At 40.0% G+C, this 15186-nt stretch overlaps 1 protein-coding gene and 2 long non-coding RNA genes across 3 annotated transcripts; 1 reads left to right on the plus strand and 2 right to left on the minus strand.

Moving 5' to 3' along the window:
• Positions 1-3994: 3994 nt before the first annotated feature.
• LOC103697824 (cytochrome P450 714C2-like) lies at positions 3995-15186 on the minus strand. The gene is made up of 5 exons (XM_039124059.1): positions 14607-15186; positions 13898-14124; positions 12715-12962; positions 9747-10110; positions 3995-4596 (listed from the first exon to the last, which is right to left on the minus strand). Exons 1-5 carry the CDS (start codon positions 14896-14898, stop codon positions 4171-4173), a joined length of 1557 nt encoding a protein of 518 aa, XP_038979987.1. The 5' UTR covers positions 14899-15186; the 3' UTR covers positions 3995-4170.
• On the minus strand, positions 5141-7015 carry LOC120110294. Its single transcript, XR_005511171.1, has 2 exons — positions 6703-7015; positions 5141-5652 (listed from the first exon to the last, which is right to left on the minus strand). It is a non-coding gene; the product is annotated as an uncharacterized LOC120110294 (long non-coding RNA).
• Positions 10544-12026, plus strand: LOC120110293. The gene is made up of 2 exons (XR_005511170.1): positions 10544-11025; positions 11995-12026. It is a non-coding gene; the product is annotated as an uncharacterized LOC120110293 (long non-coding RNA).

The following is a 15186-nucleotide window of genomic DNA, read 5'->3' on the forward strand; positions in this document are numbered from 1 at the left end:
TTCTTTTTTTTCTTTTTTTTTTTTTTTTTAAGGAGAGCAGAGGGGTAAAATACCCCCCTTAACTTATTGAGCGTAAGCAAAGAAGGAAAAAAGATGTATCATCCTAGATCAAGGAAATAGTCTTTAAAGAGATTACAATGAGAACATGGCTATCAGAAACTCTAGCCCAACAAAAACACGCCGAGCCTCAAAGGAGTTGTCTTCTTCTTTAGGATTACTCTAGAATTGTGTTCCTTCCATAATGCGAATACACAGCTAGTACTAACTGTGTACAAGCAAGAAACAGAGTCAAATTAGAACCAGATTAGTCTGGAAGGAAAGTAATCCCAAAGAAGCACCAGCCAACATCAGGTCTACCAAAATAGGAGAGGAGCTTTCTATGACAATTTTTCTTTTATAACTCAAAAAACTTTCTATAGCTGGACTCCAATTATGGAAGAACTTGCTTCTTGAATTCTTTCCCCTAATTATAGCCTCCGAAACAATATTCTTTGCTTTTCAATTTTATTCCTAATCATGCTCTATATGTATATTCTTGTATGGAAAAGTAATTGGAAAACCTATTTTCATGGAAAAATTAGCTTTCCATTTGTTTGTTTCAATTGAAAAATCAATAAATTTGGTAAGCTTATTTTTGCTTCTTTAATTTTTTAGTGGGTTTATCTTTTTCTGAACTTTTCTATTTATTTCCTTGCTATCAAATAAGAGACGGTGGCTACTGGCACGACATCAAGAGACTGCTAGTTCTTATCCTCTTGTAGAGGATTATTGATGTACGGCTGCTATTTTTTCGTTCTTTTGAGATGACATATGTTTATAAAAAAATCAACAATGAAGCTGATAGGGTGGCGGCTTATGTGGTTAATAACATTTGGACTACATTGACTAACTCTGGGATCGTTGCTTCTAGCTTGCTTCTGGATGATCTATACTTTGACTCTTATTGAGTAACTCTGTGAACAATTTTGTCAAGGAAACATAAATATGAGACGAAATAAACAGAGACAGGCAAATCTTTCTTTACAGACAGGGTACAAGGGAAAAAAAAAAGGGAGGAACATAAGAGGAAACAAAATCAAAAAGAAGGAATAATGTAAAAATAAATGATTGTTCTATAGCAAGACCCCATTTCTTTTCAAACTTCAGTGAAATAACATGAGATGATCCAATTCCCATTAAAGCCAGTAGTTCATCTAAGAACCTGGGGATAATTTAGGGAGGGTGAAAAGGCCATGTCCCCCTTTACATACCGTTTTCAGCCTATAAAGCAGGTCAGCATTGGGTGGTCCTCCCTGACAGACCTCCAATACTTACATCACGGTCATGAGTTTGCCATTCTTTGTGTGAATACAGAGGCATCAAGCACCATGTAGCAGTGATTGCAGTTGAATTGCGCCCTGCAAAGTAGTTGTTCTTGCAATTATCAACAATGAAGTCATCGCTCGGGCCACGATAGCCATTGTTGACAAGAGGCATTTCTGATGATGGATTGTATTAGATCCCTTGTGGATGAAGTAGGTGAGAGTTGCATTTGTCCCTTAGTTATTGTAACAATATAAGGGTTCATTCAAAAAAACTAGTAAGATGTTATTTAATTTTTTTTGACCTGTATAATTATACAAGATCTATATAATATGTAGCCCATATAGGACTCAACACATGTCCGCACGGATCCTCATATGATCCTCCATTTAAGCATTAACATTTTCACCAGGCTAAGAATACAAATCCATTTAAATTCAATTACAAGTACTATAAACCCTATCATGACTACCATGATTAACTTGTGGTCATTCTAAATAGACCCATGTTGCAGTGTTCTCTGGTCCATATAGTTTATAGATCAGATTTGCTCTAATACTATTTCTAATAATCTAAGACCTTACTCAAAAAGAAGGTATTATTTGGATTTTTCTGTGAACAGAAATGAGTTTAAATCTCATGTTTGATTTCATCGAAAGAATGAAATGAACTCTGTTGACCTAATTCCATCTAATACAATATCGGATATATGGGTAAATCTTAGATGCTTATATAGAAAACAATTGGGTTAAACTTGGATGAAAAGAAAGGTTCCCAAAATGTAGAAAATTAGGTGGAGTTTTAGCAAAACAAATGACTCACATTAATATGTAGTGCGTGAAACACACATTCTCACGTACAATATTCTTTCCTCCATTTAATGAAAGGAAACAGAGTTGAGGAATGGTTGGCCGGTGATGATGTGCCCAGTGCCTTCTCTTCTGGTCGTCTTCTCTTTCAAGGAGACTCCTCGTCTCCACTATGTTCCCTTAGAGAAAGGAAGGCCGAGGGCCTTTTATGCCGTGGCTCCTCCGCTTCTCTTGTTCTTTTCCGGCCCTCCAGAGAATGTTATACGTAGAACAGAGCCAAGCCCACCAGTTTGGAAACAAGGAGCAGAAGCAGGAGCTCCCTGGAGGCTCCTTCCATCTCCTCTCTTCACTCCTCTTTCTGGTTCTGCTTGAGCTTACTTTTGTATTGGAATGGTGTACCATCCCTGGCATTAAATTGGTGCATTGGGTTCATATTTCTCTTACTTGTAAATAAATGAAAGCAGGAACTTTCCATCTTTTCGCTATAAATTTGCTCAAACTATTAGGTGTATGTACAATAAACGTAAACTTCAGAAGAACTTTTGTAATTTACTTAAAAATATATTAGGCCTCCTCAGCGTCGAGGAAATGGAATGCAACACCAAAGAACAAGAGTCTCCCTTTAAGAATAAGATATTGGCAAAAGCAGAGCACGTAACCCCACAAAATTCGGGTACAAACCACCAAACCCACCAGTGTGGAAACCAAAGAAAGATCTACATACAATGCAACGTGAACAGTGTGTACTAGTACACCCAACCTCCAAAAATGGAATCCAAAATTATTCACAAACAGCCATCTCTGAAGGCGGACCAAGTGTCAAAACATGGGAGCCCACATCATAGTGATCAACCTGAAGAACTAGCTGTTGCTATCATACCCAAGGTCAGTAGAACAGAAGATGAGATCAGTACCTAGGCCCTATTACTTGGAAAAGCTACTCCAGCCCAAGATGCAGTCAAAAAATGAGTTACGAGGTATATCCACCTAACTTGCCTTCTTGCCATGGAAAATGTCTTGGAATATTTTGTTGCACTATTCTTCTTCGTAATTTAGGATGCATGAGTCGTGCATGTATTAGCTATTCAGGAGATGCGTTGAGATCGGATTGGCTTGGATGAATTCACCCTTGCGAACATTTTGAATGAGTGTAACATTATGCAGGGCATTGAAAAATCTGTAGGAAGGCTGCTTTCAGTTTTCCAAGCCGGCTACGAGCCAGATGTTGGAAGCACTTCCTGTCTTTCATATTCAATCAGATTTTGGAGCTTTAAAGTCTAGCTTAGGCTCATGAGTTGTGTCTCTGAGCCTTTCAGGCCACCCTGGCTCATTCGGTGGATCTCACTGAATCTCTTGTGATAGAAATCCTGATTTAGCAAGCATCCTTTCATAATGCATTAATGATCAATTCTTGATGAAAAGTGCAGTTTGGGTCCTCTACAGAGGGGAAATTAAGTTCCCACTTTGGCCTTCTTACCATATATAGCAGAGTTTGAGATTTGTAAATAAAATCATATGTTCAGTGATGTACTGAAAAATCTTTCAGAGAACCATATTCAGATCTTAAAATTTGCTGGCTTGAAATGGTTAGAGACCTATCGTTTCTGCAAATAAAAGCACAGCAATGACGGAAGGTCTGTAATTCATCAAGCAGCAAAATATTACTCGAGTGACACTGATCTCCAATTACCTTAGCTTAATCAAAGTTATAAAGTTTGCTTACAGTACAACAACAATCACTTATATCTGCCATGCTATGCGTCAACTGAATAAATGAAAAAATTTCCCAGTAAATATGAATGATACTTTAGGCCCAAGTTTTGGGTTATGCATGTGACAAATGATACTAGATTTTGTTACAAGAAACACAAGCTTGCTTTAGCTATATAAATCAGCAATTTACCTTTTCTTTTCTGTAAGCTAAATAGTTGACTATTTCTATCAACTCAGTTGATTATCAAATCAAGACCAAAATGTTCATGAAATATATACCCGAAATCATCAGCGAAACAGGCTCGCTAAAGAGTCATGACCTTCGAACACCATACCATTATGACAGTTACAACTTCTTTACAATAAGTGGTACACCAAACTCAGGCTCTACAGTCAATCTAAATGCTGGAGAATGGATATATTTTGGCGATGGAGAGAAGCTAAACTTTGACAGAAGAAGAGAGAGGACAATCTTCAGTTCTAGCATAGCAAAGTTCTGACCTGCACACGTGCGAATCCCGATACCAAATGGTATGTATGCATGAGCAGATTTGCAAGCACTGCTGATGCCATGCGCAAACCTCTCGGGGTTGAACTCATCAGCATCGGGTTCCCAGAACTCTGGGTCATGGTGCAGGACTGATATCAGGACTGATAGAGTGATGCCTTTTGGAATATAGATGCCTCCAAGCTTCATGTCTTGAAAAGCCTCTCGTACCAGAAGCGCTGCTGGAGGATAGAGGCGAAGAGTCTCTCTGATCACCATAGTCAACTGCATTTTCAGTGACAATTCTAGTTTGCATGAGAAGAAAAACCATCAAACAATGGATCTTTTTGTACTTTAACAACAGTAAGCGGTGTCTATGGATTTTCTGAACAATGAATTCATTGATTTATTCATGAAATAATTTTATAAACAGTTCTATCATGGGAATAAATTTCACATTAATAGAACTCAACACTACAAGAAAATTGGGCATTAGCAACGCTTTTTTTGGCCATTAGCGACGCTTTTAAGCGTCGGTAAAAACCATCCTGACGCTATCCCACGCGTCGGTAAAGCGTCGCCTATGCTACAGTGGATAAAACATTTTCCAACGCTTTCAAAAGCGTCGGTCATTAGCGACGCTTTTTAGCGTCGGTAACTAGCGACGCTTTTTAGCTAAAGTCAAACCTACCGACGCTTTAAAGCGTCGGTAATAGTTAAAACACCGGGATTTTAACGACGCTTTAAAGCGTCGTTAGAGTATGATTTTTTTTAAAAAAAAATTAATTTTTTTTTAAAACTCTGTTTACAAAATCAAAGGCATTCACACTAAACGAGATTATACTCATAGCACAATCAAACATATTTATCAAAACATTCATATTGTCAAATTACATTCATATTGTCAAATTACATTCATACTGTCAATTTACATTTGCAATGTACTTCCACTATGCAATGTCCTGGTCATCTCCAATATGCGGTTGAATGATCCCTTCCCGGTGAAGCAACTCCACATCTCTTGAGGTGTTGATGATGGCATCCAGAAACTTGGTATATTCAGTGACATCCATCTCGTGTCTCCTGCAACTTTGCTCCAAAGCAAGTAGGTTTGCAAAAAAGAAGGAAGGGACCATATTCTCAAAGTTCTCACAGTGATGGATATAACTTCCTCTTAGGAATCTCATGAAGATGATAATATACAATTTACCCAACAGACTGAAGAACCTTCTCCAGTATTATTCACATATATGGATTCAGACGAGAGATGCCCATGTACCTTGTTCAAGCTCAGGCAAAGAAATGGAAGGCCATATATTTGGTCGACAGTATGATGGGTACCTAGATGATAGAGTCCAATTGAAGTGATCAATAAACATAAGAGAACACATGTAAACATATGATTATAGATAAAGTCATAGTACTAAGAAGCAATTTCCTTGAAAAAAAGAAGACAAGGAAAAGGCACAGTAGCATTGAATGTAATGAATCAGCTTGTAAAGCTGTTCTGCATGACAATCATGATTGCCATGTTGGAGATGATATGAAACTGATCTAGTTCTTAGATCACATGAAGAACATGTAAGCCACATTATTGGTGCAAACATAAGGATAAAAAGACACCATATGTGTAAAGCCCTGTCAACATACGAGTATGTGTTGGGCCAAAAATCTCCTACAAATCTCCATTCAATGTTCCATATCACCAGTGAGTTATCAAATCAGAGTTCAAAACATTCAGTAATGCTTTAAACAAGATAATAACGGGAGGCACAATTTCAGTGAAAAATAAGCAAAAAGAGCTCAGTCAGCTAAACAAAGAAGCAGAACAATAGATCGAGTAACACAAATGGTGGGAAGGAGGGAAATACAAGAGAACAATCTTGTTATCTATTAATCATGAGCTTGTAACATAATTTTTCCCACCCAAAATAATTAAACCTCAAAAGCACACCAAAAGAGCAGAGGAAAGACCTTCAAGCAATAACAATACAATGGACCAATTTCGGTCAATAAAAAGCAACAAAAGAAAAGGTTAACTCCAAGAAAAAGAGAATTACATAGAATTAGATGTGAGACATCCAAGCCCATACTTTATCCTCGGATTCTAGTGATAACAGCAAGTAAATGAAGAAAATCCCAGGAATTAAGGAAGAATATAGCTATCCACCAAAAAGCATTAACACAAAATAGACAACGTACAGCTATAAATCCAAATTTTATAGATTATGAAAAAAAATGTAATGATTTAGACGAAATATTCTGAAAGACTCTGGAGATGCAATGATAGAACAAAAACTAGTAAAAAAAAAAGAGTCAGGTTTCACTTTCGCCCATAAAGAGTCAGGTTTCAAGACTACATGCACAGCCATCTTACATAAGAAAGCATACCTCATTTGCGCCAATAAACACAAACTCAGACCACCATGGTCTTTTGGTATACAAACATTTGCTCAAGAAACTAGATGAAGACCCCTCCTATCAGAAGTATGTCCCCATAAAACAAAGCCCGAAAGCTCCTTGTCAAGTCTTGTATTGATAGATAAAGGCACACTGACACAGGATATACAACAGATAGGAATAGATGAAAGCACAAGTTGGAGTGAGGTTGTTCTACCAGCCAGAGATAAAGCCTTCCATTTCCAACTTGCAATCTCCGTTGCCACCTTATCCAATAGAAAATTAAAATTCAAAGAGGCCAGAGGCATACCTAATAGAGGAACCCCTACATATTTCCACACCCCCTGCTCTCCTGCATGGAAAAAACCTTGCATATATTAGACTTAATTGCTCTTGGGGTTCTTGGGCTGAAGATAAGATGGGATTTAGATGTATTAATAGCTTGGCCGGCTATAATTAACAAGCATCAACAAGGAATTTTAAGTAGAATTCTATCCTTTACTATCGCCCTTGCTACTTGCATGTCATCAGCAAAAAGTACATGGGATATTGGAGGGGGTTTGGAAAACTCCCATCACAGCAGAAAACTCCGCCAGCCCCACCGCGTCGGCCCCACCTCTCAGGAGGGGCGGGAAGAAGAGCCAGTACCCGGTGCCGACGATCAACCCGAGTGCAAGCGGCGCCGCCACGACGGGGTGCGGCCGCCACCAGCCGGCCTTCCGGGCCTCCCTCTCCGCCACCGTGAGCAGCCCGTGGAGGACGAAGAACGCGGTAACCTCCCCGATGGGAAGTGCCAAGGTGAGGTAGTAGAACATGAGCTCGTGCATGAGGCCGGAGACGAAGAAGGTGGCGAGGATGCCGGCGTCGAGCCCCCAGCGGGCTTGAACGGGGTCGTAGACGGAGGGGCGGAGGATGGAAGAGACCATGAGGTTCCAGCGGCGGCCCCAGAAGTCCTGAAGGGAGGAGGCGCCTAAGGGGTTGTCGAACTGGGGCTCCAGCTCGAGGCCAAGGAGACCGGTGGTGATCTTGGCAATGGAGGCCAAATTTGATTTTTAAAGTTTTTTCTTTCCTTGTAAAAGTAGCCGTCTAAATATTTTTTAATCTTTTTTAATAAAAGCAAGTTTTAGATAATTTACCACACATATATATATTTAGAGAACCTATTTTTTAAAAAATTATAAACATACTTTTTTTTTTTTAAGTAACATCAAACATACTCCTAATATGACATTTCTCCATTGTATTTCTTATTGAGAGCTTACATATGACATAACATAGATTATCAGAATCAGTGCATTTACAATATTATAGTTTTATAAAAAGCTTTGTTTTCTCAAGAAAAGTTTCTAAACAAGCCGCAAATCATTAAAAAATGGAGTTGGTAATTTCAACCCACATTAAACTACAAAATCCCCTATGTGTCACATTTAAAACTGAATTTACGTCCTTACAAAGAAGATTCTCGATTAAATGCAGTAACACGACTATTTTAAGTAAGATTTTCAAGTTACACTTGCACAAAATGGTATGAAATTTAGGATATCATAAATAAAAAAAATCTTCCCAACTTTGAAGGGAGAGCTTCCTAAAGTCAGCGAGGCAAGCAGGCAGGCCGGAGTAAGAGAGAGATTGCATGGTCCCACGGCTCGTACTTTCAAAGAAGTGAAGAATTATGCGGGCGGCCGGTTGTTCTCGTACGGAATGGTATCATCGTTATTCTCCCAAACGTCGGGGGCAATCCAGAACTTTTGACCGGATCCGTATTTGTTTTATATACGGAACGATCCTCGGGTTTAAAGAGTCGCAGAGTCGTAGGCCGTTGGACGGAACTCGCCGGAAGCCAGCAGGCGAATCTTCGAATCTTCGAAAGAGTTCTCGTTCTTCTCTCCCTTCCTCCCGCCTCTTCGAAGTTTCCTCCCAAATCTTAAGGGCTTTGGAGTGGATTAAATATTCGAGCATTCTTTAAATCTTGGACTTGGAAGAGGATTTTTGTGCTCTGGTTTGAATTCTTGTTTGGAAGAATCCAGGTATTTTTTTTGGGAGAGGAATGGGTTTGGAACTCAAGAATTGGAGAAGAGTTATGAAATTTTGGTATTTTATTAGTTTTTCTCCGCGTCTGATTAGTGAAGGATTTATGTCCGGCAATGACGTTTTTTACTGAGAATTCTCGAGAATGGACCCAATTTATTTATTCTTTGTTTGGTGGTCTGCTTATCTTCTTGTTCTTTTTTTGGCGGTGGGGTTGATATTTAGGTTTTTGCTCTGAAAAGGAGATAGAGAGAGAATAAAAAAGAAGAGGATAAAATCCTTTCGAGAATGAATGAAGGGTTCTGTTTGGGGTTTTCGAGATTTCTTTGGAGGATTTGAGGTTTCTTTCTGCGGTTTTCTACCCCTTTCTTCGTGAATTTCTAACGAAATAGGAATATGTTACTGGAAATCGTCTTGCATTAATAGAATTATCTTTATTTTATCTACGTTCTTGAGCTTTACGTAAGTTTTCAATGTATTATTTTTTTCTCTAATATGTCGTGCTAAACTTGTTATTAGTTAAAAAAGTGCTTTTTTTTAAAAAAAAAATGTTTCACAAAAGAGTGAACTTTGCCTGCTCTTCTTGTTCGTTGCAGGAATAAGCATTACAATAGGTTCTATTAAAGCTACGGGTTTGGAGGAGTTTTTTTCGTGGAATGCTGAATTCCACAACTTTTCACGATTCTGTTGGTGATTTGGGAGCTGCTGCGGTGTATGCGTAAAGATTTGTGCCTCTGGGTTGAGAGATTCTGTGAAGGCCCACGTTGGGTTGGGCCGGCATCTGAGAAAGGACGGCCCAACGCCTGAAAAGGGGGAGGGAGTTTCTCCCTCCCCTGTTCCGGAAAATCCTCCCTCTCCTCCCGAATCCACCGGAGAGGAGGATCCTAGGGTGATAAAAACCCTAGCAATCTCGGGCCGAGACCTCCTCCTCTTTCTAGGGCTTCCGTCGAGAGCCGTCCACACACACACAAAAAAAAAAAAAAGGGGAAAAGAGATCGGGGTTCTACCTTGCCGCGGGAAGGATCGGAGCTTTCGCCGTCGATCCGGTCGGGAGGACCTCGCCGGAGGCAAGGTAAGCATCTCCTCCTCCTCCTCCATCGCTTTTGGCCCCTGTTTCCTTGGGAATGTAGCCGGGAAGCCGCCGGGTTGATGGAGAAGCCGATGCCTTGTTCGGCCTTCTCCTCTCTCGTTCCGGCCGGCCATCGCCGGGCGTGGCACCGCCGGCACCACCACACAGGCCGACGACCAGGGAACGTCGCCGGCCGTGGGCCACCTACGGCCGAGCCCCCTTCTCCCCTTTCCGTCGGGAAGAAAGAAGAAGAGAGAAAGAGAGAGGGTCCTTCCACTTCCTTTCTCTCATTATACTTTCCTCTTATTATAATATTTGTTATTGGGTTCTCTCCTTACACATGGATCCGGGGAGATCATGGCTTTGAGGACTCTAGATAGTTTTGGGATGCTAGATTTTAGAAGACCCTTTAGAGGATTAAACTGGAGTCCTAGAACGTCATATATCTTTGATAAATTTTAATGATGATTTGGTTCTGTAGGGGAACAATCTATCGGACGAGAGGACGCTGAGCAGAGTCCTGTGCATTCCGGTTCATAGATCGCCGTGAGGGCGGGTGATTAGTTGTCTGAGTTTTCAATAAAGGGTAAAGATCCTTGTACGCCAATCCTGCATGATATAATATTTTTATACTTAGATATGTATGATATGCTATAATCCAGATAAATCAAAAATAGTTTTATATTAAATTATATTTTGATCGTGTTGGCTTGTGGTTGATATTATGATCGTATTCGCTTGTGGTTGGTATTATGATGGATGCATGCATGCGCATAACTTACACCTACATAATTGGACTGATGGATGTGGTGCTCTAAACTAACTATGAGATATTGGTTGCCCCGTCACGGGCTGAAAACGTGACCGTGGTTAGTTTAAGGCCATATGAGAAGTGCACTGGCACGTGTAGCAAGTCTGGTTAAAGCGTATGAGATCATTTTAGTGCTTTGATTTTCACAAATAGTGCCGAATTTATTGCAGGTGTTATTTTTCTGCTTCATAATTCATGCTGATTAGACTGTTGTTTTTGAGCAATTGGAAATAAAAAAAGGAATCGTGTTAATTTGTCAATTACTTTTGATCTCTTTCCAAGTTCTCCAGTGGGGTTGTTAACAGCCTGTTTTGATATTTGTGCAGCTAGTCTTCTCTCTCCTCCTTCCTTGTCTAATATTTTCTCAACTTGGAAGAGCAATTACTCTAGAAAATTTGTTGGAGTGGTAAGAATGCTTCTTGACTTATTTTTGGTTAATATATTTAAGTTTGAAAAGCAAACTGTGATAGTATGTGATATTGTCCTTTAACATCTTTCTTGATTTGTTGGTGAAATATTAAGTTTCTTAGTAGGCCTTTTTATGGATCTTCTAATAACTGCGTGCATACACACGTGTGCTAGAGTAAGTGAGAGAGGATGATGCCAAATATCACAAATTTAGAAATATATCTCAATCTTAAGGTAGAATGGTAAGTCTTAAGCAGTCATTAGGTGGTCGGCTACATAGGGCACTGAATGCTTTATAACATTTCTAGAACCTTTTCTGCTCTTAAAATTGGTGTCATCCCAGTTTGAACTAGTGTGAAGTCATGGCGAAGGTAATTTAGGATATATAAAAGACCATTAGCAGGAATAAAAACCCATCCCTCTGTAGAAGCATGCTAGTATTTTTTTTTCCTTCTTTCCTGGGGGTGGAATTTTTGGGATGGGGAGGTTCAAGAGGGAAAGTTGATGTTAAGGAATTACTTTTGGACATAAAGCATTTGACATGACACGATGTTTCTAGGTATTTTCTTGTAAATTTTTGTTGTAACTTCTATTGGCCAAGAAATTATTTTCTAGCATTGAGGGCTTGTTCTTACTTTTCTGAGTTTCATCCCTTTCAATTTTCTGGACTTAGGTGTTTTCTCAGCCTACATAAAGTTATTTATAATCTTTATATTGATGGTGAATGCTCCTTTTTTCTGTTCCTGCCTAATGCTCTGTTTTTTTTTTCAAAAATATGCAATGCCTAACATTGTAACAGCAGGTGATTTATAGATTTTATGATATTGTCATTTCTCCTCTTTTATTTGATGTGTTTCCAGTGATGGTGTTTTGGTATGATAAATTTGTAAAATAGCTTCTTTATTTTTGAATTGAAAATATAAATTATATACTAGCATGGAACTAACTAACAAAGTTGGAAATGCAGGTGGTATATTCCTGTCAATGTCATTATGGCTACAATATCAGGATCCTTAATTGGTTTTATTGTCGCATGTATTGTTCGACCCCCATGTGAGATACGGGCTGAAGTCGGCAGCCCCAGCCGACTTCAGCCGCGTCTTCTTTTGGGAAGAGCCGGAACAGAGGATCGCGATTGCGATCCTCTCCGGCTCCTCCGGGGACAAACGAGGCAAGGGCGCCGCAGGGATCCCGCGGCACCCCCCCCCCTTCGATCAATCCGCCGCGATTCACGCGGCGGAGAGCCGATACAAGGGGGTGATAAAACCCCCCAAGCCCTCCTCCCTAGGGCACCTCCAAGCTCCTCCTCCTCCTCCCTCCTTCCCTCTTCCTCCTCTCCTTGGTGATCGGCGTGCCCTCCCGGCCGAGTGCTGTCCGAAACCCTGTCGCGAGTCTCCCCTGTTTTGAAATCTTCTTCCTCTCCGGAAAAGCGCCGCTGCCACCGCCGTGTGACCACCGGATCGAGCAGCTGCAGCCGAGACCTCCCTCCTGCCGCCTCCGTCGAGCACCGGTAAGCCTCTTTTGGCCCTTTATTTCATGATGTTTTTTTTCTGTTTGGGCCCCAAACCGAGGTCATCCTCGGACCCTCCCTTCACGGCCGAGGTCATCCTCGGACCCTCCCTCGGACCCTCCCTTCTCAGCATGCTTAAGCATTTAAAAAGAAGTTTAACAGAAGGGTCCAAATTACCTTAAGCCAGGAATCCCGATAAGTATGCTTGACTTGGACATTGCCTTCTGAAGTTGCCTAAGTCTAAAAAATATTTCTTCACCTTTAGCATAGCTACTTCCGAAAGAAGCTCTGGAGATTACATCTGCTGAAAAGCTTCTTAAATCTTCATCCACTACAATTTCTCTAGTGCCTCCCTCACTCTCAAGCAGGCTCTCCCATGACTCCAAAAATGGAATTGTGGCCTCCACAATTAAGTCCACCATGTGCTGCAAATATGTGCACTCTACATTGTGATGACATATATGTGGTTTAAAAATGGTTAGAGCTCGGGAAGAAAGATGACAGAGGGGGGGGGAGGGGGGACTCATAGCTAGTCATCACAGTTGTTCTCTCACAATCAATTTCATATTAAACTTCTGCTTGTCCACATCTCATATTACATTTATAATACATGAATACATGAGTTTCATATGGCTCTTGTGTGGGGGTTGACATTGTTGCTAACCAGAGTTGGAATCTGTCAACATAAAGGACTGAAGACATATCTATACTAGCAATATGAAAAGGGATTACAAGCATACAGCTGTAGTAAATAAACAAAATGTAAGTGATTTTTATGACACTATTCATGAAATGGTTGGTTAATAGGACTTTATAAGGTTTTGAGAAAGAGCGCAAGCGTTTATATGTGCCCACCACTTAGAGGCTGGGAGCAGCAGGACATGGAGTGTAAACAAGAGGGGATCAAAGGAAAAACTGAATTTGCGCTGCTCACAGTATATATTTGCATAGTGATCGGAGATAGTGCACATCTCATGGATAAGGTTTGGCACCATTATTTACCAATCCCTACTTTGAATGTCTGACATTATCATAGCCAACCAATATAATATAGTATAAGCATAACAAGGTAATAGCTTATGAGAAAAATTTCAAACTAATTTTCCAAACAATTTAGTGGTTTTCTTAACATGTTTAATTTTATCAGGAATCCGCCGCTCTTCTAAGCCTAGGCACATGATCAATTAGCAGTGTATGTCTAAAAGCCCGAAAATTCAGCTTCAGTGCCATGCCACAGTATCTAAAGTCAGGGCTTAAAGAAGTAGGTTAACCTTGGCTCCAAATTACCCAAAGTTTTGTGAGCATGAACTGTGCAAAAACACAAATAAGGTTTGAAAATACCAATAAGAGCTGAACTTACCTTAACCTTGTCCATGAAGAACTCTGGTGCTATAATTTTCCTCTGGTGAGCCCAAACAGCACCATTTGATGCTATAATGCCCCGACCAAAAAGAGCTCCGCGTTCTTTCTGTATGTATGAAGGCCTCCCTAAATCTAAAGACTTGCAGAGGCTTATCTCCTTCACGATATCAGGGTGACTTACATGCAATAGTTGTATGCTTCCCGTTGAGTACATAAATATTGGACCTACCAATTCCAAACTTCTTATTCAGGCAAGATTTGAAAAGCAAATAGCAGTGACTAAGGAGCTGCCTGAGTTTTCCACAGTGTTATAAAAGAATGCAACAAAGAAACACTATAGGATCATTTCAACCTCTTAGTGGAATGAATAGCATGATCTTATTCCATTTGTACTCAAGATAAACGATGAAATTACACAGATATTATTTCTTATTCCAGGAAAAACAACAAATCTAATGGATCATTTACTTAAAAAAAAGAAGATATCTTTTATAGAAGATGATCTAATGGGTTATTCCCCTAATCATAACATCTAATTTTCCCTTGCTAAATCTTCCAAATAGAAAAGTAGAACCAGAATTCTTGAAAAAAAACTTAATTATTTCTTTTTTAGAAAGATACATACTTGAGCAAATCAAAAGATACCATGCAATTTTTACCCAAAAAAAAGAGATATCATGCAATTTATTCCAAGTTTTTCACCATACCATATTCCTTCCTCCACGTAATGAAGTAAGGAAACAGAGCAGAGGTATAACTGGCTGATACATGCCGACTGCCACCCTTTTGGGTCTCCTTCTCCTCCTTGACGATCCTCCTCATATCTAATATGTTCCCGTAGAGGAGGGAAGGGGAAGGACCCTTTATCCCTTGGCTCCTCAGTTTGTTTCTGATCTTTTCTGGCCTTAGCCAGAGGATGTTAGAGAGGTAGAACACAGCGAAGCTCACAAATCCTGCAACAAAGAATGGGAGCAAAGTGTCCCACTGAGCACCTTCCATCTTCTTCCTCTCCTTTTTCCTCCTCAGCTCTTTATGTTCTCTCTGATCTATAAGCTTTATATACCCGACAATGGGGGTGCAGGGCTATACAAGCGAAAGGCTCCATTCTGCACGGTTGGCAGCAGATGAAGGAAGCAAGGGAATCTCATATCTCTGATCCATAACCTTTGGGTGGAGGCGAGAGGGTTACCTGACTCCAAAATCTATTATTTTTTAATTTTTTTAGTTGTATTCATATCTGTAACGTATGATACATTTATTTTAGAAAAAATATTATAATACGTGCAT

The sequence above is a fragment of the Phoenix dactylifera genome, chromosome 3, assembly GCF_009389715.1.
Source record: "Phoenix dactylifera cultivar Barhee BC4 chromosome 3, palm_55x_up_171113_PBpolish2nd_filt_p, whole genome shotgun sequence".
Classification (NCBI taxonomy): domain Eukaryota; kingdom Viridiplantae; phylum Streptophyta; class Magnoliopsida; order Arecales; family Arecaceae; genus Phoenix; species Phoenix dactylifera.

Bases quoted from the DNA above. Each gene is read 5' to 3' on its own strand.
- LOC103697824 (XM_039124059.1), bottom strand. From the start codon at position 14,898: ATGGAAGGTGCTCAGTGGGACACTTTGCTCCCATTCTTTGTTGCAGGA. The intron at 14,125-14,606 runs GTATGGTGAAAA...TGGAATTGGTAG, and splicing joins TACGTGGAGGAAGGAATATG to GTCCAATATTTATGTACTCA. The intron at 10,111-12,714 runs GTAATTTGGACC...TATTATAATAAG, and splicing joins ATCGGGATTCCTGGCTTAAG to AGGAAAGTATAATGAGAGAA.